We start from the raw sequence: 23,987 nt of genomic DNA, 5'->3' as shown, positions 1-23,987 counted from the left end.
ACTAAAATAAAGGAGGCTTGCAATGAAAGTATAACCCAAAGATTCCATCCAAATTAATTAGCTTGCTTGTAGTAGAGTATTACTCTTCTGAACAACAAACTCTTACCAATGTATCAGCTGTGACTAGCAATGAGATTAAAACAAAAGATCACACACTTCACCAATGATATATTCTTTTCATTTGCTTTTATGCATTGCTACGGGCCAGGCGAATCATGCATGTGAATTTATTGCATTGACACCTACATGCATTGATACTTGATATGTGAAATGTTTAGCTGTTAAATTTTTAGCTGTTACACCAGTTTAATGGCACAATTACTGCTACAAATTGTACTGAAGCAGACTAAATCTTTCACTCGTAGAACCTGTTAAAAAAAAGGTCAACACCACCGTTCTTGCATGTAAATGAAGTCCAAAATTAGCAGCAGTGTCTGAAAGTTACTTTCTGATGGGCTTAGCTTGTAAGATGGTTTGCATGGACACAATTTCACAGTACTTATTGAAAAGCAATTCACACAATTCAAAATTAAGACCCAAAGTTTTCTGTGTAGACATGGCCCATTTTCTAATGATGAATGTTTACATCACATATATAACTACGAAGTAAGATTACCTTCTTCAACTGAGTTTCCATCTTCAAACATTCTTCCTTTTTCTGTTCCAAGGCAATTTCCAGCGTCTTGAGTCTTGAATCTTTCTTCAGTCCTGATGAAGCTAAGGATGAAGCATGTTCCTTCAGATCCAGTAAGGATGACTAAAATAAAAGATGTAAAATAACCATCAAGTAAATACTCTTTATGTGCAATAGTTAGTTTCTTCTTTTGTCTTTATTTCCTTCCTATCCCTTCACACTATGTTCAAGACACAACTTAGAACAACATATTTTGTCCGGATGTTCATGTCACTGATTAAGACAGCTTGATTTAATTGAGGTTTTCAGGACCAAAATAAAACCTTGTCTAAATTAATTTTAAAATCATTTTTAAAGATGGAAGATTCTGTAAACTGGAAGTAGTGCTTCAGTGACAGTCATGTTCAAGAAAAATTGGTCTTAAAATCATGTTTTAAAATCATATGTGGTTAACAGATTAGGCCATGGTATCTAAAGCTGAGAGTGTTCAAAGGTTTTCTGTATACAGCTGTTACTGGGTGAAACTGATTCATGCCACCTATCTTCAAAAGACATCTCAACAATTTGTTTTCAGAACCACTATTGGGTTGGTATTTTTCCTGTCAAATGTTGACTTCCCTGTAGACAAAATCTTAGCACTTTCTGAATACATATTTTTCATATTGTTTTACTTTGATTTGGTTTTGAAAAAAGATTGTAAGTAGACTTGAATGTTACATTTCCAAGAGAGAAACAGAGAATTTGTTTATATCTCTCTATTATAATTAGGTTAATTTGTCTAGCCAAATGGCTCATTACCAACAACCAACTCAATTATCAAGAAAAGTCTCTTCAGAGTCAAAAGAACTAGCTGTATTGTTTGCATAAAGGAATAAACATTATCTGCATGCTTTTGGCACACACAGCTTTGATCAACCTCTGTCCTTTCCTCCCTATATTTAGACAGGATCAAGCTTGTTCTCTGCCTTCAGCTGTCCATAAGCATGGTTCCAGTAAATGGTATCATTGACCATTGGTCATTCACTACTGATACAAACAACTGCTGCAAATAAGGGACTGTGTGCTATCCATGAAAAGGTGGTTCTGAAATATTTATGCTTTGAAAAATTCTCAATCAATCTATTTTATTGGATTAACTTGCTGAAGGGCCATTACTATAATGGAACAGTTTTCTTCATCTAAAATATAACACATACATCTACAACAAAAAATTCTAATACAACAGATTCATTCTGCTGGTCAACCTCTTTCTCTGTGAGATCTCCTTGTAGAATGCCGACTTTCTCTTTCAGGTCCTTAATGTCTTTTTTGTAGTTGTCGATCTCTTCCTGTTTTTCTCGTTCATCTCTGTCACGTTGCTCCTTTAGGCGCTCAATGGTCCTTTCCTGACAAAAGAAAGCATTCTGTGAAGAAGATCCCTCTTACTCAGCTCAACTTCTGCGATTTCTTACCACAACGCTTCTTAAATACTGTAGACGAGGAGGAGTGTAGGATATTGCCATTTCTTTTCTTTACGGTTGTAAAACAGATCCTCAAGAGGCAGGAAACTTGAGAAATCTATGGATTCACTGCTAAAAAGCACTAGGCTTTCTGTATCTCTGAAAGTTCGCAGTACTTTTACAATGCAACACAATTTATCTGGTTCTGATAATCAAAATTAACCAAGATCAGGACACATTACATATTGCTTCCTTACTTATTTAAATCTTATTTTTTCGAAATGTACAGTTAAGTTCCCTTCAGAGAGGAAGGGGTGTAGCACATATGTGACACCAGGATCAATGTGCAGTAAGAAAAGGCAACAAAACAATTTTTCTATACATCAGCTATCAATGGAACTTTGGTTATCTTGGAAGCTGAAGGGATGCAAGTGAATTCCCCAACCTCAGAGGATGCTTTACCATAACTTTATATTTATAGAATCTGACAGACTAAAGGAGCTGTAACCCTCGTTCTCCAGGAATCAAAAAAAAAAACCCAACAGTAATTCCAAAAAACTGCCCCACCAAAAGAGAATAGACAAGGCTGTTCCCTCAGTCCACTATCTCCTGAGAATTGGGCAAGCATAAAAAAAATACAATGAGAACAATAAAGCTGCAAATAAAGTGAGACTGAAATAGAGCTACATCAGGATAACTATTCATTTTAATTCAATATTGGTAACTAAAACTCAATTTGATGCAGCAAAACTTTAAAAATGATTTCTTATTAAAATATCTGACCAGAGAAGATAAAATGAAATGAGATATTAGCCAGACTTTAAAAACAAAAAGAAAAGGAAAAAAGCAGAAGAACCCACAGCTGAAATGTAAGGCATCCCACAATTGTACCGAAGATGCACCATGTAAAGAGACAACATTGCGAGAACACCAATTTCTTTCACACAAAATGCTGGTAAGCAGCTAATGACCAGAGCAATAGCTTGTGGCTCAGCTGTACCCTCATGCCCTCCTGGTCGTACACAGGGTGTACCCTGGGCTGGTTGTATCTGCCAGTATCTAACCCCGGCTGCCACTCCGCAGATCCTGCAGTGCCCTCTAGTGAGGGACACATCTCGGCAGCATCGCACTCCTGATCCCTCCTCAGCTGTCAGAGACAAGGGATGTCACTGCGGCATTGCATTAGAGATGGCTTAGAATCACCGAATAGTCTGGGTCTATCAGGTCCCCTTAGGAGCGACCTTTAAAGGTCATCTAGTCCAACCTCCCCTTCAACTGGATCAGGTTGCTCAGAGCCCCATCCAACCTGACCTTGAATGTTTCCAGGGATGGGGCATCTACCACCCCTCTGGGCAACCTCTTCCAGTGTTTCACCACCCTCGTTGTGAAAAATTCCTTCCTTATGTCTAGTCTAGACCTACCCTTTTTTAGTTTAAAACCATTACCCCTTGTCCTGTTGCTACAGGCCCTGCTAAAAAGTCTGTCCCCATCTTTCTTATAGGCCCCCTTTAAGTACTGGAAGGCTGCAATAAGGTCTCCCCAGACCCTTCTCTTCTCCAGGCTGAACAACGCCAGCTCAGTCTTGTACTCAATGTCTTGTACACAGAGTCCAGGAAACACACGGAAAAGACAACTTTAGGGAAGTTATTAGTACAAGGACCTTCTGAAGGCAGGAGGGACTTCAGCTTTCCATACTCACTTTTTCTGCCAGTGCTTCTTCCAGCGTGGTCAAGGCAGTGTCAGTATTTGTGGTATCAGCCTGCAAGGATTTCACTCGGTCTTTTAAGCTGCTCATTTGCTTCTCCTTGTCTCTTAACTGCTCTTGAAGATTTTCAATCTTAAAGAAGAGGAGTAAATTTTAAGAAAATAGCAAGCAAAACCATCCAAATTAATCTTAAGAGTATATTAAACTCTTAAAAATATTCTTAAAGTAAAGGAAGTAGACAAAGGCCTAGTTCCTATAATTCTACATCAAAACATCAAGCAATGGAACGAAAACCATCAAATATTAATAAGGAATCAGCAATCTTTCCAATAATCAGGAATTCAGAGCAAGAAAGTCTAAATAATATTTACAAGAACAACATAAACAAAGGGTATTATTCCTAACTTCCAAGGATGCTGGGCACTGTGTGACTGAATGATGATCAATGTATTAACAATGTGAAAGGAAAAAAGCTGAGAAAAACTTTACTGCATATATAAACCAATAAAGGCACTTGATAATGAAAATAATACTTCTTTACAACTTCTTAAGTATTTCCTTTGGTACTGTCACATTCTTCACTGTACTGGCATGTCGCTTTTTCATCTTACATGTTGTTTGCTATACGGTGGACTAACACAAAGCATCATTCCCTGGATAGTAAATATATCAGACTTGTTTTCCCCGGTTGGTGGAAATACAGCAACTATCCCCGCGTTTTACTCTTCAGCTCTGGAAGAACTGATCTGCTGTGATTACAGAGCAAATGGCTATTTAGACACATCCACTACTACTATGCTATCTCTATTAAAATTACATCTGGAACATAGTTTTAGAAAATGGTCTAGATCTGTAATGACAAATGTAAAAGATTTTGCAGGAGGCTGAATATCTAGTCACAAATAATGGTCAATGTGTTACAAGTGGAAGCTAGCAGGAAGAATAATCTAATTCAGGGAAACCCTTGTTCATGATCCTTTCTAGCCCATGGCCACGGAAGGAGTGTCCTGGCATAAGATTCTTCACAGCATTTTTTTTTCTTTCTCTTATGCAAGCACATGTAAACTTATGATCCAGATTTGTACACAGCCTATACATTACTGACAGCAGAAGAACTATGTAAGTTTTTTTGTTGTTATTTTTTTAAGGAATGGACCAAAATTGGTTATGGTTTATCTTTGTTATTAGTTTCTATTAGAAAAAAGTATTAGGCCTCCAAGTTATGCTTAAAATTTAAATTTAGGCACAACACAAATGACAGTATAAAACAAACTTTAAAGAGCACCAAAAAACCATAACAGGTGACATATCGTGTGAGTCAGAAATGACTGTGAGAGTTGAAAAATTCTCCTTTATACACACATATCTATTATTTAATGCCTTATCAGCATACACTTGTAGCCCATGGAGCTTCAGAAAGAACCCTAGTACTGAAAAGTTCTCCTGGTGCCCACCCGTACAGCTACCGAGGAGGTAACATCCCCAAGAGTAGCCTACGTGGCTGCTTTTGACCTTATGAGCTTTCAGTGTCGTCAGCTGTCTAGACAGGCTGGCTGTTTAGACAGCCGACCGTGAAAATATACTACAAAGAAGGCTGAGCTATTCTTAGACTCGTGTTTACTTCTGGAGGCGAAACTCTCGCAAAGGCTCCAACTGGCTGAAGAGGGGATAGTGCAGGGTGACTTTCTGCTGTGAGCAAACCGCACACAACAGACAGCTAAATAATTCATCTTCAGCCTATATTAAGGCGCTTGCCAAGGCAGCACAAGCATTTGCACAAAGCACAGCATGAATGTTCATGTTTCAATAACACTATTTACTGTGATCGCAGTAAGATGACGGCTGTATGACCGTACTGTATATGATTGCTGCATCTTCCCATTGCAACTGCACCGTCCTGTATACCAAAAAATAAAAATAAAAAATAGAAATGCAATGTGTAGAAATTACAAATCTGTCTATTCTTTCAGTCTACATGCATACTTTTCAGTCTGGAGTAATGAAGGCTGGTTTTCGTTATCATCCAGGGAAAAGCAAGTATACTGAAATGTTCTGTCACACTAATAGCCAGGCACTACCTGAAAAACCACTCTACTCACAACTGTGCCTTTTGCAGGGTCAGCTAACTGATGGTCCCCAACAAGGACATGCCCTTAAAACTACAGAAAACTAGAACTGGATCAATTGATATATCCAAACTGAAACGCTTGTATAATAATAGATGCAAAATTTCATTTATGAAATCACAATCAACAATAATTGCCTTTATTCCATTTTTCTCCCAAACCTGCACTACTGTAACACATAATAGCTAACCTATAGGTTCTCCAAAATGATACAATCTGAAGAAAAAAGGAAAGAATTCTCTACATTTTGTCCATACAGTTAATACAGAATTTTGCTATTAGGGTCTTGCAAGTAGTTTGAGAATCCTTTTCAAAAAGAATACATAATATATGTCATATTTGTTTTACCATCCTTTTTTCCTACCCAACCCCTCCAAAAAAGTAATTCTGAACTAGTTCTTAAATAATGTATAGAAATAAAATAGATAACCAAAATAGGATCTTTCTTTTTCCCCAAAAACCGATGAAATAAATTGCCATGGAATCTGCAAGCCCTCTCAAAAACCTAAAAGGACAAGGATTGAACCAGCACTGTTTAGTCTTCAAATATTTGGAAGATGATAAATGTCCTCTGAAATGTTCTACAAACCTAGGGAATATATATTACTGTACAAAATTTCTAAAAACAAAAAATAAAAAATACATACTCTTAGTAGATTATGAACAATCTTTATTCTTGCCATATATACTTATTTTGCAGGGTAAAGACAGCAATCTATGGATAATTTAGCAACAATAAGCTTACTGTAAAGGTACAAATACATACAGTGGAATCATCTGCTCTGCATGCCAATTTCCCCATTAATAATGATTTACCGAAATCTTTTTTTCCAACGTTACCAGTTGTCAGGCACTATCATGTTTCAACCTTGGTGATTTATTCCTAGTTGCATGGAACTAATTATTTTGCCTTCCACCCTGAAGCACAGGAGCAAGGGCAAGAGAAGTTTCCTCTGGCATTCTGTTCCAAAGGCAAGGAAGCATTCTACTTTGTGCAAATACCAATCTCACTGAAAACTCCAAGAAAACGCAAATTAAAAACAGCCCAAGGATTTAAATGATACACACGGAGTTTAATACACATCAAGGCCACCAGATTCCCAAATTCCTCTAGTTAGAGGTTACTAGCAGATCCTTCGTATCATGCTTCAACCAAGAAATCCTTCTGTAGAACCATCATCAACTCTGGGGTATGTAGAAATTCAACACTTGTAAAACATTTTTTATTGTACCAGTGACTTCCAAAGTAGAATAAATGAAGTGGATTTGTGAACTGATCATTCAATTTCCCTGCCACTCTCCCACCCAGCTATTGGAAAAGAACTTTTTTCCTCCTTCAAAATATTTGTTTTTAATCAAAGAGCAACACTTTGCAATGATAACTTTTTCATCATCTGTGTTGTAACAGAATTAACTGCATTTATGTTTCATTTCCCACTTTGAATTTTCTTCTTGCTATTCTCTTTGACTTGTAAAAGGAATAAAGTAGTGAAAGAAAAAAAAATTCAAAGTGGTAAAAGCCCTCTAACTTAGTTCTATCCTCTTAGAAATATGAAGATCCAATAATGTTTGGAAATCTTAAAAATGCAAAATTTATATTCTAAATGCAAAATCTTTTTCAACTTGAGAAAGTTCATTGCATATTCCATTGTTTGTGTGCATCTCCATTACATAGTAACTAGCTATATTAGTTAGCTGCAGACAAATCTTTCACTGCACTTTTTTCTATAAACAGGTGAAAATGCCTTTGGTTATACTCTGCCCTTGACTTTCCCAGTGCAGGTCTGCAAAGAGATTGCTTTGATCGGTAACGTGACATCTTCATCATAACAGCCTCTGAATATACAGCAGAAAATCAATTTAACACTCGATAATATTCCTTGATTGTATTACAGGAGCAGATGTACAAAAGAATATCTCAGGGTACTGCTAAGCCTCCCACTTTTTGGATCCTAGCTTTCATCTGGTGGAAACAGTACTGTAAAAAGGATCTAAATAATCATGTGGGTTGAGATGTTTTCTGTTCTATTTCTGTGGCATAGCATCCAAATAAACAAAAACTTCATATAAGCTGTGAACTTTACAAACAGTTCTTCCTTGGTTTTGTAAAGGCACTATCGGCCACATCAGCTCCAGCATCAATGACTACAAGGAGATGATGGATTCTCACCGACTACAGGCAGAGGTGATTTTGTCCGTGTCAGGAATATTAACATGAGGACAAAAAAGCTGTTGTGGAAGAGAGAGTGGGCAAGTAAGGAGGTATGTGATGATAGAACAGCTACAATTGTGTCTAGCTGGAGACATGCCACTCCTTTCAATGTAAGAATACTAATATCATGATAAAAATTTGATAGCTTGCAGTCGTACTTGATTTTGCTAGAAACCCACAGTATTTGAGAAGCTGAGAAAGGTGGGCTTGCATCAAAATCAGGATGAGAACATAACAGTTACAATAGACATGATCACATCGTTGTAGCTGACAAAAAACTTGTTGCTTCAGAAGAACGGGTAAGACATTTACTCCAGAAAATTGAGATGGATCTGAATTCAAGAAATTCTGTTCCTAAAATGTATTAATGAGAGGTCACCTCAAGTCCTGAGGGACTGTTGAAGAAATCTATACTACTGGATTTGTAAATATTAATGTGTTCCTGAAAGTTGTATTTTAGGGACCATAATGAAAGCCTATAAGCAGATATTACTGATCAGTCTTACAAGATTAAGCTCCAGTTTTATAAATGTCACACTGAAAACTTCATCATTATAACTGTCTTCCTATCACAGCTCTTGCAAAAGTACCACCACAACAGACCTGCCTGAATTGCAAAAATCTACATTTAGTTTTGCATTAAAAAATTCCAGAGTGGGGGGGTGGGATGGGGGGAGATTGTATAGCTCAGCACTGCACGGACGGTAGCAAAATTTCATCTTTCGTATGTGTGTTGGCTCCACTTGAACCTCAAATATAAAGTTGTGTTTAAAGTCCCCAGTGAAATAAGGTCTGCTACATGAGTGAATATCATTCATATTACTGTATTGAATCAATTAGACTGAAAGCAACGTTCTTGCTTTAATTTTAAACATTAAATTCCCGAGACTAACAACAATGTGCTGAAGCTGAATGAATGCTGAAGCTTTAGGCATACCATGTCTATTGTGAGGGAGAGATTTTTAAGTTGTTTTTAAGTTCAGGATACATCAAAGCAATTTCCCTTTTTTCAGTAACATTTGGGCAAACACAAGTCAGAATTCCTTCCAAAGTTCAGCTGCATTCAGTATGCTTTTTTTACTTTATGATCCAACCAATTGATATAAATATGGTTAAACTATTGTCAAGTTATATTCAGAGATTATTGTTCTTGAATCATTATAGTAAAAATCATCTTCCAGTAGTAGCGTATCAGTTAATTTCATTAAGTTTGTTAAGCATAAAGTAAATTAAAGACACTATGAAACGCAAGATACCAGTGGTGGTCTCTCTCTCACTTATTAAAGAACTTTAAACTCTGGAGTCCCACTTAACACCTCAGTGTAGAGATGCTGAACTGTTCAGTTAAGTGGTAAACATTTCTTCAGTTTACATTAATTTCGCTACTCAGTGAAGAAGATAGGATGAATTTTTCTTTTACCTCCCAGGAAAGTTTTCTTCTTTTTACTGCTGATCTACTTCAAGGCTTATCTGGAACATAACAGTCTTTGCAACATCACATTGGAATAGCATTGTGCACTTTGGAAATGCCCTGATGTTGCTGAACCTGACATAGTGGGATCCTATGACACCTTGAACAGGTATGGAGGATCCAGGAGACTCCTTCAGTGGCCATGGGCTACAGAGGAACATACAGTTGGCTTAAGAAAGAGAACCAGGCTAACAGGGGTGGGGAGAGCATGGAGAAGGACTGGACAAAAAGAGAATTTGAGATGGGGAAACTCCAGCATAGTGGTACATCCTACACAATCATACTTACTTACTGCTACTCAGGCCCAGTTAAAATTCACAATAGCTCCCATTTAAAAAAAAGGTTGCTTGCTTTTTCAGGAGATAAAACTTTTTTGTCGTTTTTACTCTCACAATCTCCAATGTGCAAAAAGTCCTTTGACATTAGCATGACGTTCTACAGTGTTTAGTTTTACAAATAAAGCATTTTGTTGCTATGCAGCTTAGAAAGCAGAAATAATTTATTTTTGTGATTTCTACTTAAAATAAAACCTCAATTGTCAAATAAATGTATGGACCACAAACAGGCATGGTGCTACTGCTTCAAAAGGATGAAACTTGCACATGGCAAAAAACAAAGCTTAAAAAAACCACCTAGGGATTGCAGGACACCTAATGCAATTTATGCTTTATTCTTGACCTAACTTTGCACACAGACTTATGCAATAAGGTTGACTTGAGAAAATAATGGTATGCAGGAAGAAGTGCTGCTACAACAAAAATTTACTTAGCTTGTATAGACAGTTAATTATTTTGTACTGTTGGTGAAGGAGCACCAAACAATTCACACTGATCCAACAGACTATTCTCTTTCCCCTGCTTTTTCACACAAAGGTGCTTTGCAAGTAGATTTATATCAGCCAGAAAAATAGTTCAGCTGTGTTTACATAAACAATCTCTAAGGACATTTCCATCCCTTTGTTTCCTTTTGTCCTCCTTTCCTTTGTATGCTTTATCGTCCTCTGGTAGCACCAGTTTGCTGACATATCACTGCAAAGTAGAACTAACAAGAACAGTCACCATAAACCGAATTGTAATTATAGTATCTTCCAAATAGTAAAGAATTTTTTCTGTACTGTTGTATTCCTTATAACAAACAGTCTTTAAACCAGATGTTTCAAATTGTGTTCTCATAATATTACTATTGTGTTTGCAATCCTTCTGTCCTGCTAGTAAATAGCTTCAATTTCCTTCAAACTTTCTAACACAATCCTATCACTAAAGTTTCCCATTTCTGAAAACTGGTATTAGAGTAATTTCTTTACAAGCTTCTAAGGAAACTCCAGCATAATTCAAGTCGGGGCAGGGGGGGTGGAAGGAGGAGAAGAATTTAGGGCCCCAAGACTGAAGACTGATTTTTTGATTTGGTAAATGACCTGAAATTCACATTTTCAGGGGAGACAATGTATATGTTCTTAAGCACCGTCTCAGTTCCAAAGCAATTGCATAGAAAAAATTACGCATTAGCAATGACTCACATCTTTAGACAGCTGTAAAACAGTTAAATTTATTAAGAAATTGCTTCATTCTGAGGAGGTTCAATAATATCAATAGCCTAACCTAGTCAAAAACAGAGTCTCTGAATATTAAAATCCTATCATGGACACTGGCCAATACAAGAGGGGAGCAGGGGGTGGCACTCTTTCTAACCCACTGATATTGGTTATGTCTCCAAGCATACAGGTTTTAACATGAATGGACAATACCTTATGTAATATGCAAATTAAATAACAGAAGTATAAAAGCTGTTCATAAGAGATTTGTTTTGGCAGTACATGAGCCAGCTGGTTAAGTACGTATGTTTAATTACAGAATCACAGAATCACTAGGTTGGAAAGGACCTTCAAGATCATCAAGTCCAACCATTAATCCAGCGCCACCATGTCCCCTAAACCATGTCCTGAAGCGCCACATCCACACGTTTTTTGAACACTTCCAGAGAGGGCGACTCCACCACCTCCCTGGGCAGCCTGTTCCAATGCCTGACCACTCTCTCAGTGAAGAAATTTTTCCTAATATCCAATCTAAACCTCCCCTGGCGCAACTTGAGGCCACTTCCTCTTGTCCTATCACTAGTTACTTGGGAGAAGAGACCAACACCCTCGTCGCCACAACGCCCTTTCAGGTAGTTGTAGAGAGCGATAAGGTCTCCCCTCAGCCTCCTCTTCTTCAGACTAAACAACCCCAGTTGCCTCAGCCGCTCCTCATAAGACTTGTGCTCCAGACCCCTCACCAGCTTCATTGCCCTTCTCTGGACACGCTCCAGCACCTCAACATCCTTCTTGTAGTGAGGGGCCCAAAACTGAACACAGGATTCAAGGTGCGGCCTCACCAGTGCCGAGTACAGGGGCACGATCACTTCCCTACTCCTGCTGGCCACACTATTCCTGATACAGGCCAGGACGCTGTTGGCCTTCTTGGCCACCTGGGCACACTGCCGGCTCATGTTCAGCCGGCTGTCAACCAGCACCCCCAGGTCCCTTTCTGCCGGGCTGCTCTCTAGCCACTCCTCCCCAAACCTGTAGCGTTGCATTGGGTTGTTGTGGCCAAAGTGCAGGACCCTGCACTTGGCCTTATTAAACCTCATACAGTTGGCCTCTGCCCATCAATCCAGCCTGTGCAGATCCCTCTGCAGAGCCCTCCTACCCTCCAGCAGATCAACACTCCCACCCAACTTGGTGTCATCTGCAAACTTACTGAGGGAGCACTCGATTCCCTCATCCAGATCATCAATAAAGATATTGAACAAGACCAGCCCCAGAACCGAGCCCTGGGGAACACCACTTGTGACCGGCCGCCAGCCGGATTTAATGCTGTTCATCACAACTCTCTGGGCTCGGCCATCCAGCCAGTTCCTCACCCAGCGAAGAGTAAACCTGTCTAAGCCACGAGTCGCCAGTTTCTCCATGAGAATGCTGTGGGAGATGCTGTCAAAGGCTTTACTAAAGTCCAGGTAGACATAATCCATATTACATAATCCATAAAAAAAATCTCTGTCACTGATTTATCTTAAAGCTTCACTGGGTGACCCCTTGTTTTTCCTGGCATTCATCAGCTAAGAGAGTGTATCAATTATCCACCAACAAGATATCAACCTGGGTTGTTTGTTAAAACAATTTGTTGGTTCCAACTTGAAAGCAATACTTTCATTCACCCAAGTAATTAAAAACAGAACATTGCTATCATAAATAGCAAAATAAATTCATTTAGACTCAGCTCCTCCTCTTCAATGAAACACTACATTTATACATTACTCATTTATTTCATACATGTTAAAATGTCACTTATAATGAGAACCATAATCGAAATCATCTGGTAATTTATTTCACAATCTAATTATGGATAACATCCATTTTGTTGAAATCCTGGCCTAATCATACAGAATAACATCATGCTAATTCTCCTTTCAGCTGTGTCCTGACATTATGAAGCAATCTCTGTGACTATGCTTTCTAAAGTTTTACTCTTAAGACTTAACAAATATAAATAGATTAAGAAACCCAACTATTTTGGGGACATCTGCTCACTCCTTTTCCAAGTCCCAGAAAAGACTTTGACAATAAATGTGCACAGATTCGATTTAGGAAAGTTCATTACAGAAGAAATACTATAATTTGGAGTATTTTCATATTGAAGATTCCTGAATGCTCAAAATAAGAAAAATCAAAACTACTTCATTGTGAACGGCTGATAAAACAAGGGAAAAAATTGGCATCGGTAAATGTTAACTTAGATCTGATATTCTGTTTTGTAAGAAGCAGAAAAAAACTAAGGAGTTGTGACATTGCTTTTACAACAGCTCAAGCTTCACAAAGTTATACAACATTAAAAAAGTGTCAAGTGAAAAACTTACTACATTATGAATTAAACTACTTGGATAAACCAAGTACAGTGTTTCATTGTTTATTATTGTGAAAAAAACCTTTGGCAAATTGATCTCATATACTCAGGATTACTGATGCTATTTTACTGACTTGCTTTAGATTTTGATTTTGGTTCTACACAGAGTAAGGATGCCATAATTACTGACACATTCCTGCTTAGATACATACACAGTACAATGCTACATATCACACTATCATTACAGAAACAAGGGTGATGAGAAAAGACATGAAGAAAGGAAAGGCTTAACTCATCACAGCACTGAGATACCCAAGAACGGAAATCAGGGAGCAGAACAGACCAAACATTGAGGCAGACCAATGGATAGGATGGGCACATGGGGTTTAATGTTGACTATAAAGGAAATCCTCACAGCAAACTAAATTCCATTTACATTATCATTTAGGATCACTCAAGCAGAAGGCTGAACAACTTGAACAAAGATTTTAAATGAGATTTAGATTCAGTCACTGAATTACTTTAACCAAATCACTGATTTATTAAGATGATAAAAGAAATACTGAAAGGTAAAACTGCCCTAAACCAGAGGGGAGAGCTCTGGAAAGGAGGGATGCATCTAATCCCAGTGTAAAACATGCCTAGTCAACTGTGACTGTCCCATTTTATTCTTCTAGAAAGGGTATGGAGTGATGAATAGGAAGGGATTAGGAAGTCATACTGTAAATACTAAACACACAAGGGTGTGTTTGTGCGTGTGTATTCTTCAGTATTTAGTTATCACTGCTCTTACAGAATTACTTCAGAACACAGTGACAGGTGACAAAACATCAAACTCTCAAATAAAATTCTTTGAAGGCCCCTGCTCAAAAAAAAGTTATGAACTTAACGACCAATTTATTAAATTAGGACCATCATTTGGTTATATTCTTTCCCATTTTATACCACAGACTGCTTTAGGCAAATCAACACTCCAACCTCTACTGAAAATAAAGGATGGAAGGGATGGAGAGTGGTCCTCTTTATCCAGAAGTTCTGTGTTTAAAACCATCCTCCACTTATCTTTACTGGAAGGTACGTAAGCCCTTCATCATGCAGAGAAGCATCCTAATCATCAAATGCACGCTATCCTGGGATAAGGTGATCTTTATTTCTCCTGCTGACACTACTCCATACTGACCAGTTTTCTTGTCCTTTGGGTAAGTGAAATCACAGGCTTGAAAGCTATTCATATACTTGTGCATTATGAGAGTCCTAATGACTGTATAAATACTGCACAGAGAGTCAGCTTAGAAGACTGTCTACCCTAGTAGATACAAAATTCACTCTTGAATCCAGGAAATTATTGATTTAAACTGCAAAATTACTCCTTCCTTGTTCTAGTGAAGATCCCTAAGTTGGCTAACACAATCACTAATGTCTGTTCCAGACACAGCTCAGACAATCCCCTAGGGGCAGAAAACGCCTGGATGCCTGGTGACCAAAGCGTTGGAAATTGTGAAGTCTTGCAACCCAGGGAGCAATGAAAAGCCATATGAGGAAGACTGATGTAAGCAACCTCAAAAATGGCATACGCCCTTGCTTTTCCTCCCTCTTCAATCATAGGGACAATCATAGGGAACTTTGCATTTGTCTAGTATGACAGTGAATACACCAACAAAGCTTATTAGCTTTATCTTGCCAGAAAAACTACACATTTAATTTATAATGAAGCCAAGAGGCCCCACAGTTGGCTGTTTTCCCAGATCCCTTCAAGAAACCAGAATTTGTCAGTCCCACTACCTATGAGTAATGTTCCATCTTGCCAATCAAGAGGTTATCTCAAGGCACAAGAAGGACGTAATATTAAAATGACTGCTCCTCTTTGAGGGATACTAAAAAAAAAAAAAGGTTCGTTCCATATATGACAGTTTTGCTGAATTGTGATTTCAGTTTTCTGTAATGCTAGGGCACAGATAATACCAGAAACTCCAATGGAGTTTTCTTGTAACTTTGCTATTGCTATCAATCTTACATGACAATATTACAGCACTATGTATCAGTTTAAAACCGTACATTAGCCAGCTACAATAGCTGAACTACAAAACTAACACTGCTAACCTCACAGTCCTGTTTTCCTTCTTCATTTGAACCTACTTATCTAAAAGGAGGAGTGGATATTCATTACTTTAGAAAAAAAAAAAAATCAAGTACTTTAGTTACTAAAGGCAACAGGCAAGCTTCTTTAATAACAACAATATAAACTGAAGAATGTTCCTTACATTATTGGATCTCAAAGTAAGAAATTGGCTTGCTATCTTTCGCACACATCAGAACAATGTTTGATTTTTTAAAAGAATATTACCATGCATCTTGGAATATAGGTACATATGCTACATATGATCCAGATGTTTTTATTTGTATTGTGGTATCACAAAATGCTCCAAGCAAAAGAGGGGGTTATATAAAAATAAAGCAGCATATTCTCCATTTACAAATTCTAATTTATAATATAGGCAGGCATAAAAATTAATTTTTAATCCAGTAGGTTCCTCTAATATTGCTGCTGCATTGGTAGCCCTAACTGTACACTAAAAATTACTGCAATAGCATAAGATTTGTTTTGTGTAAAATCAATTTTTCCAATTTAACGTATGCCTCCTCCACGAGTTCAGATGTCCCACATAATTTACTAAACAATCTTCAAGTGCATGTTAGGCACCTATGAGCAAATTTACTCACAGATTTCACTGCTCTGAAGTTTAATAAAAGTGAGTCTTATGCAACCCTATTCAAGAACTGTCTGGACATGGTCCTAGGCAACTGACTCTGAGTAGCCCTACTTGAGCAGGGAGGCTGGATAAGATGACCTCCGGAGGTCTCTTCCAACCTCAATCATTCCATGATTCTGTGAAGACAATTTGCCATAAAACTATAAATGCACCAAACAAAGACCCTTAGGAATAGAAAGTCTCATGCTTCCTCTTTTGATGTTCAATGCAAAGACATCTTACAATGTACTTCAGCAGTAGAAGTCTGTGCTCAGAACAACTGTACTACGCTCTGACTTCTGGTTTAATGACAGAAAGCAATTCAAAGTCTTCACTATAATGCCAAGAATGCCCACGAGGCAATTTGTTGCTTTCAATAACTAAGTATGAAGTATTCAACAGACAAAAGGGAATTTCACCAATTAATACAAGTGATCATGTACTGTTTATTATAACCTAAACAAGATACCTGTTACTATGAACTCACTGGTGAGGGCCATAACAGCACCCAGCTGAGAGCCGTGAAATGCGTATTCCTCTGGAAACCAAAAGCCCTTACAATGAGAATGCTGGAGTGCACTTCAAGCTACAAGGCATCTGCCATGACTGATCTGGATTAGGCAAGAAGATCAAAAGTATATTCCTTGAGTCAGTCCCTGGAGAACACACTATGACCTCTACCAGCCACTGTAAACTATGGACTATCTGACATTGAAAATAGTGTGAAGCTAAGCTTGTGGAACTTTTAGGACCCATATTCCAAATCAGAAAAATGTATGTTACTATATGGCTCAGAAAGAATCACAAAAGATAAATCTCATGAGCTAAAGCCTCTCCTGAGTGGGAAGGGATCTTGCTGGCACTGAACCTGAAGTTGCTGTAATAAACTCTAAGATCTTACGAAGATCTGTACGGTAATCAGTCACCCTTGAAACTAAACTAGTAAAGAATTGAAAAGTGGTATGCAGAAACTGAGGTATTCCCCTGCACTAATAATGTCTTATTAGCTGTACATTCATGGAAGAAAAAAAGACACACCATGCCATCCCAGCTCAGCTGCAATTGCTCTAAAAAGTCTCAATGTATTCTCAGAAAAATGGAAAGTCAAAACGGAAGGGTAAGGATCCTATTTTCACAGTATTCATGAAATTCTGTGTTGTGTCCTCATTTTCCATGTGGAAATTAAACAACTAACCTCCTTCCCGAATGGCAGAAATGAAAAAATCTCACAGGATAATTATGCTGAATTTGAACTCGCATAATGAAGCCTCTCCAGTCTTCTTTGCACTTTCATTGCTACCACAAGATTTTATCTAGTGGTATTTTGATAGAGATGAAGGATTAAAAGCTTGTCTAATTTTTCCTATTATACTCTAATTGAAGATAATATCTCCATCTAAAAATCCCATCCCAATTCTGAGAGGATATTCCTGAAAAGAGAAGGGACTCTAGCATCTTGGTGACACAGTGTAACAAACTAAACAGAACAGCTTCCGGAAATTTCTAAAAGTCACAAATTTCAACTTTGTTGTTATGTTCCGTGGTAGTCTGCAAGCCTATAACAGAAAGCTTTGAATGAAAGAAAAAGCAGCAGCAGAAGAGGTCTGATATCCCTCCAGGGACATGGAGGGACAAGTCCCCCATGACTCTTAAGGACACATCTTTGGGCTGACATCTGTCAGTTTTAATAAAGAAGCTGGAACAAGCCTGTGGGGACGTTAGGTCTTTTTTGTGGTGTTTGAAATCTCTGAACAGGGTTTGGAAACAGTTCAGAGGCATGTCTTGAGACCTGGAATAAAAGGAGCAGCAGTATGGCTTTTTCTGACAGAGAGATATTTACAGAAATACTCTTGTATTTGCACTACTTGTTAAGCCACAGAGTTCCTGGGGACAAAAAGTAGCTATTTCATTAGTCCTAGCTGAGCAGAAAGCCCAGCATATCTTCCTTCTACCTCCCTGCAGAAGCTGGGCTGATGAGCAAACTAATGTGATCCTGACGCACTGTACAGTGCTCCTCCTTAAATGTTCGTGATTCAAGCATGTAAAGCAGAGAATAAGCTTGCCCACAGGTATATTACAGAGGCAAAAAATGATCTAGTCTTAAATACGAGGGCATACGCTCACCCACTTTGTAAATGTACACGTGGACCATCTTTGTTGGGACAGTCTCACTTTGTTCTTTTCTGTATAGTTCGCACAACCAAAGACTCAGAAACATGCTGCAGGCTTGAACAGACCATCACCTATAATGTTAATAATACAGGATTTTTAAGCACTAAGTGACATCTCAGACAGTCTCAAAGGGATATCTAAAAGTCCCTCCTGCATTTTATTAATTCTTAGAAAACCATACATTCACTCAGCTGGTAGGCAAGTTCAAGGTCACACCAGGGAAGATGAAACTACCATAAACTGAATAAAACGTTTGTAAATGCAGTTCCTTCTGTGGGCTCTCTCGTCTCTTCAGGGTTGGAGCAGAAGAGCTGCCTGAGGAGGTAAATCTCCTTCACAGATGAGGGAATGGAAAGGAAACAATCTTTAAAGTACAAACAGTGAACTTTAAAAGTTATGAATACTAAACTAACACTGCTGTTGTAGTAACCATGATTACTACTGATTGTAAACAACTGAGTTATAAATTCTGTTTGCAGTCCTCCTCTCCTGCCACACAGTACTCCTTATCCTTAAGCATAAGATATTTTGATTTCTATGCTTTCTGAAAAGAAGAGGGCATTTATTTACTCTGGAGAAAGGCAATGCTTCTCATCCAAAAGAACAGGAAAGTTGCGTTTGGAGTCTTCCCGAATACTAGCCAAACAAGTAACATCAGCACAGCCACAACAACAACAACAACAACAACAACATTATGTTCTTCCTTTCTGTTATCACAGGTCAATTATCACATACTGCATGGGGAGCTGCCAAAAAACACTGCTATGTTCAGACGCTAAAACTTGCATTTTATTTGCCTGCAGCTGCGTTTCACAATGGAGTGTTAACCCTCCCTTCCGAAGACAAAACATGACCTCCTCCCAAAGCAAGGGGTGATTGATTCACTGCTTTTTTTTTCTTTCAGAGTAACTCTTATCTTTTGTCCCAAATGCTATTTCTCTAAAATGCTTTGATTGCAAAATATTGATTTTTTTTTTTTTCCTACTCCTTTTCATCCTGGTCTACCAGCACAGATAGACAGATGGGGCAAAGAAAATAATGAAGCACAAATTAATGTTTTTCAGGTTCAGATTTCAAATTTGCCCAGCATGGTCCCTATTTTATTTTCTGTCATTCTCCCCTTGCCTGGAGTTCTAACAACTTAAAATGAGATTTTATGCCAGATTTACTTTCAATGAAATAAGAAAAAAAAGTCCTGAAGCTCTATAAAACAAAGTTTTTGCATCAAATTTCCAGACATAAAGCTAAGACTCATTCCTGTAGTTTCCAAATTTCTAGCATTTGCCCTATTTCTGTTACCTCAAAAAAAGGTGCTATCAAGCAGCATCACTGTAGGAGCTTAGAACTGGAAAGATTCCAGAATTTAAAATGTGAAGCATGTGGTTTCCTCAGCAACCTGGAACATGCATTTTGGTGCCTGCTGGGTATCAGCAGTGATGCCAATTGTCATGTTAATTTTTCAGATCTTTGTTGCTTATACTCTTCTTCTGTGTCTTTTATTTGATCTCTAATCAGCCAGTAAATTTCCATTACTTTCTTCATCTGGATTGTAGAATGACCAGAAAGTGTACTTCCTAGTCCACCACATTTAATCAATACAACAGTAATATTAATAATTCATCAAACAAACTATATAGTGGCCTGCGTCAATGAATCCGACACAGACCCAATAGTAAAGGGGGTATAGCACAGTTTTGGGCACCACAACAAATAATTTCTTGTCAGTGTCATCAGAATAGGTGATTACACATCTAAAACAGTCACTGAAAATAAAAAAAAATTATGTACAGAAGTCCAAATGCCCAGCATAGCCATATAGCATTTGGCTATGGCTATATTACTAGTAGAGGTGATCTCTCTTAATTTCAAAAGAAAGTAAACAAATTTTCCTGAATGGGTAAGTTACGCAAGTTAATGATTTCTCAGTAAATTCTTTTCAACATCTTTATGATTTGGCTTTTGTTACGAATTTTCTTTTTACCTAGCATTAAAAAAATATTAGTGTTCAAAATGTAGTTCATTAGAGTACCCACTTCAAAAATATACTCAAATCTGAGTATATGCTGAAGGAGGAGTACTTGGTAAAAACTGACTGAATAGTATCTCCTAACCTTATTCTTAATTTGGTGAAATTCCTTCAACATGCCCATCCTGTACCCCATACCTCCTCCTAACTGCGAGCAGCAGTTATATGCTGCTGCTTCCAAATATCAATAGAAAAATATTTCTTAACACTACACAAGAGGAAGAGCTTTTTCATACCACACATCTTTCATAGTCTTTCACTGTATTCAATTAAAATGCCTAAGTACCACTTAAATCATGCTGATAAACTTAAAACAAGCATTTATTATCAGATAACTAAGCCAGTAAAAAAAAAATACTACTATCTATGACCTCTAAAGATATCAAACTGTATCATGCAGATCTTCCATTAGAATACACAGATTAAAACGTGATCTGTCTGAACATGCCAGTTTATAATCAGTGGGAGGAATAAAAAGACTATTGTGCATGAAGGCAAAAGTTTAAAGGCTGCACATTAAAAAAAAAAAAAAATCTGAACTGTCCTGGGAGGTCTGAAAGACAGCACTTGGATAAAGCAGAAAACAGGCTGTGCCCTTTAATAACAGGGTGCATTCTAGAAATACAAAAAAGTAAAAGTAAAACAGAGTTACAAGCTTTAAGAGAAAAACATTTACATGAGAGGAGCTATAGGGTTCTAAAGTTCCAGACAGAGGGAAGAAATAGCTACCTGTACAGTCAAAAAAGGACAGACATATATATCAGATAAAAATGAGCCTTTGTAATTTCCTCTAGCATCTGAAAAAGATTTTATGCAAATTCTCATGACTTCCACAGTATATAGAGAAAATCAGACCCGTCCTTCCTTAGGTATTTCCTCAAGCTCTGCTTTTCTGTGCAAAAATGCTAAAGAGATAAAATATGCCAAATAAAGGGGGTAAAAGAACTGAATTTGTGCTCATTTATCCTAGGACATACAAAAAATAAAAAGAAATTCCATATCGCACCACAAACCTCAGATAAAAGTATTGTCAGCTGGATTCTCCATAAAAATATTTTTGGCTTGCTAGTTATAGAAAGTGAAAAAATCATCTTTGGATTTTAAAACTTCACAATTTAACTCTTTATGTTAAAGGAAATGGTTCCAATAACTTGAAGGCTGAAGCAAATTCAAATCTCTGCATGTGATTCTAGTTAGCAGCAGGAAAGCAATATTTTTCTATAGACAGGTTATATGTTTCATTGTTCCAGAAGCTCAGAGACACATTTACAAAACAATTCAAATTGAAGTTTACTATGGTAGTATTATCCTCTGTTGAGCTATCTAGGAGAACAAGACCTCAAAACCTTCACATCTGAAAGCTTGGGCCCTTACTTTCTAGTGTGAAGAGACCAGGTACTTTTACTTGAAAGCAGCAGCAAATGAACCTCAAAAAATAGGCTTGCCACATGAAGAGACAAGATGAAACTGTCTAAATATGGATTACAGTGTTCTCAAGAAAACAAGTACAAAAAATGAGTAAAAAGAGAACCTTTAGCACTGCCTATAAATGAACCAATGAAAGATCATCCTAAAGAGTTAAGTAGAGCAAATAAGAACATGTGAAAAAACAGCGTAAGAGTAATGGAAGTAAAACAATCTCACTGACATTTAACATTAACGTAAATGTCAGATTCCCCACTTCTTCATTAAACATTCAGCTGGGATCTCAATCAATGTTTGGAGTGTGCATGACCAATTTTGAAAACAAAGAGAGCACGGCACAAAAATTAGAAATCTGTGTTTCTAAAAAGATGAACAGTCAAAAAATTAGACCATGAAGACTGGGAATTAGGGCTCTGTTGTAAAATTATTAATGACTTATTTATGGCTAAAATCCATGCCTGAACTTCCATTCCCACATGAAGTTTGTTGTAACAGAACTGAACATGACATGAACCCTCATGATTCATAGCTATATACTGGAAGAAAAGGCACTGGCCAGGCATCAGAAATTAATCAATATTCTGAACTATTAAAATTACAAGAATTGCATAGAATTCCTTAAAGGTCTAGCAAAAACCCCACATTCACAGCCTAATACATTGAATATAAGCTCCAAGAGCAGCTTCTTTAAAAATACAGAGAAAACAAATTTCTGTAAATTAAAATTTCTTGTGATACATGCATTTCTCTCTTTTTACCATGTGTAGCAGCCGTTTGGGAAACATTGTGTGCAATTTGCAAACTATCATCCATAAAGACATTCATTGCCCTAGGACTCAATGCCCTTTGGGAAACCTCTCTAATTGCCCTGACAGGGTCTACTTTTTCTTAACCAGGCCTCCCCCATCTCACTGACAAGGTCTACATTTTTTTATCCAGAAAGACATGCAGGATAGTCTGAACCCTAATTATCCTGTTCCAGTAATTCCCAAGAAATATTAAGTATAATAAAACAGCATTTCTAATGAAAGTTATACAAAGTTCTTCCTGAATTTTTCTAAGTTACAGAGGAATCATCTTAATTGCTTCTACTGGTACAACCCCTCGTTCCTTTAGTCACATACTGAAGTCATAGTCACCCAGTGCCCTCCGCTTAAAATCAGTGTGGCTTTGTTAAGGTGGTGGGTGTGTAAGAAGATCAGAAGATGTGCCCTCCTACAAATACTTCGCTCATTGGTAACAATGAAGTAGAAGCAGAAGCAGCACATGCAACCACTGAAAGGCAACAACCTCTGCTTTGAATTCTTCATTTTTTTCTTCAAAACTTCAAACTGAAATTCATCATTCGCCATCTTCCCATTACATGAATGGACTCAATCATTAAACTCCAAAATGTAAATTCTCGTTCAGACTTTTAGACAGAAATGGAGATTCAGCAGAGATGTGTATCTGACTTAAACCTCTAAAATCTTACCTTCTTCTGAAGAACATTAACTTTGCGTTCCTTCACCTCTAACATGTCCTTGAGGTCATGGATCTCTCCTGCTTGAGTGCCCTTCTCCTCTGCCATCTCCTGAATCTGCTTTGTTTTCTTATTTAGCATAGTCTCCTTCTCTTCCAGACGTAATCGTAATGCATCCACCTAGATTCAGACATGCAGAAACAGGGTTTGTTTAGCACTGAAGGAGGGAAATTTTAGAAAAGTTAAACTACAGTTCCACAAGGGAGTGAGTGCTGTCAAATTACAAACAGATTCAGAAAACTAACATCCCTTACTTTAAGACTTCAAGATACGTAAGCTTGTGATAAAATAGTTGTCACAAGTGGTAGGAGACTAAACAGTAAAAATAATCAAATATTTTATTCCCAAATTATATGAGACTAATGCTCCTTCTTGGAAAATCTCAAATCATACTTCTGACGTAACTCAGTCTCGTAAGATACAAATCTGGAATTTTTTTCCTCAAAGTAGAAGCCAACACAATGTGTTGTTGAAAACTTCTCTCATATGTAGTAAAATTGACCCTTTTACTTGAAACACTACTAATGTTCAGAGATTTAAACATTGACTCTTAGTACCAAACAGTCACTTTATACTCTAGGTTTTAATCAGAGTATTAGCTGAGCCTGGAGGTAACGAAAGCAGAGG

At 37.6% G+C, this 23,987-nt stretch overlaps 1 protein-coding gene across 2 annotated transcripts in view; it reads right to left on the bottom strand.

The window, feature by feature from the left end:
• Positions 1-23,987, bottom strand: part of ERC1 (ELKS/RAB6-interacting/CAST family member 1) — a gene marked incomplete at its 5' end in the record, with an annotated part of 295,446 nt that overhangs the window by 189,021 nt on the left and 82,438 nt on the right. For both annotated transcript variants that reach the window (XM_082013315.1, XM_082013316.1), the window contains 4 exons: positions 617-757; positions 1,879-2,019; positions 3,773-3,910; positions 23,313-23,480. In XM_082013315.1, the coding sequence (XP_081869441.1) occupies positions 617-757; positions 1,879-2,019; positions 3,773-3,910; positions 23,313-23,480 (588 nt within the window). The remainder of the gene's footprint in view (positions 1-616; positions 758-1,878; positions 2,020-3,772; positions 3,911-23,312; positions 23,481-23,987) is intronic.

This window comes from Phaethon aethereus, assembly GCF_964289735.1.
Source record: "Phaethon aethereus genome assembly, chromosome: 1".
Taxonomy (NCBI): domain Eukaryota; kingdom Metazoa; phylum Chordata; class Aves; order Phaethontiformes; family Phaethontidae; genus Phaethon; species Phaethon aethereus.
The sequence above is the reverse complement of the archived record's forward strand: the minus strand, read 5'-3'. Positions and strand labels throughout refer to the sequence as shown.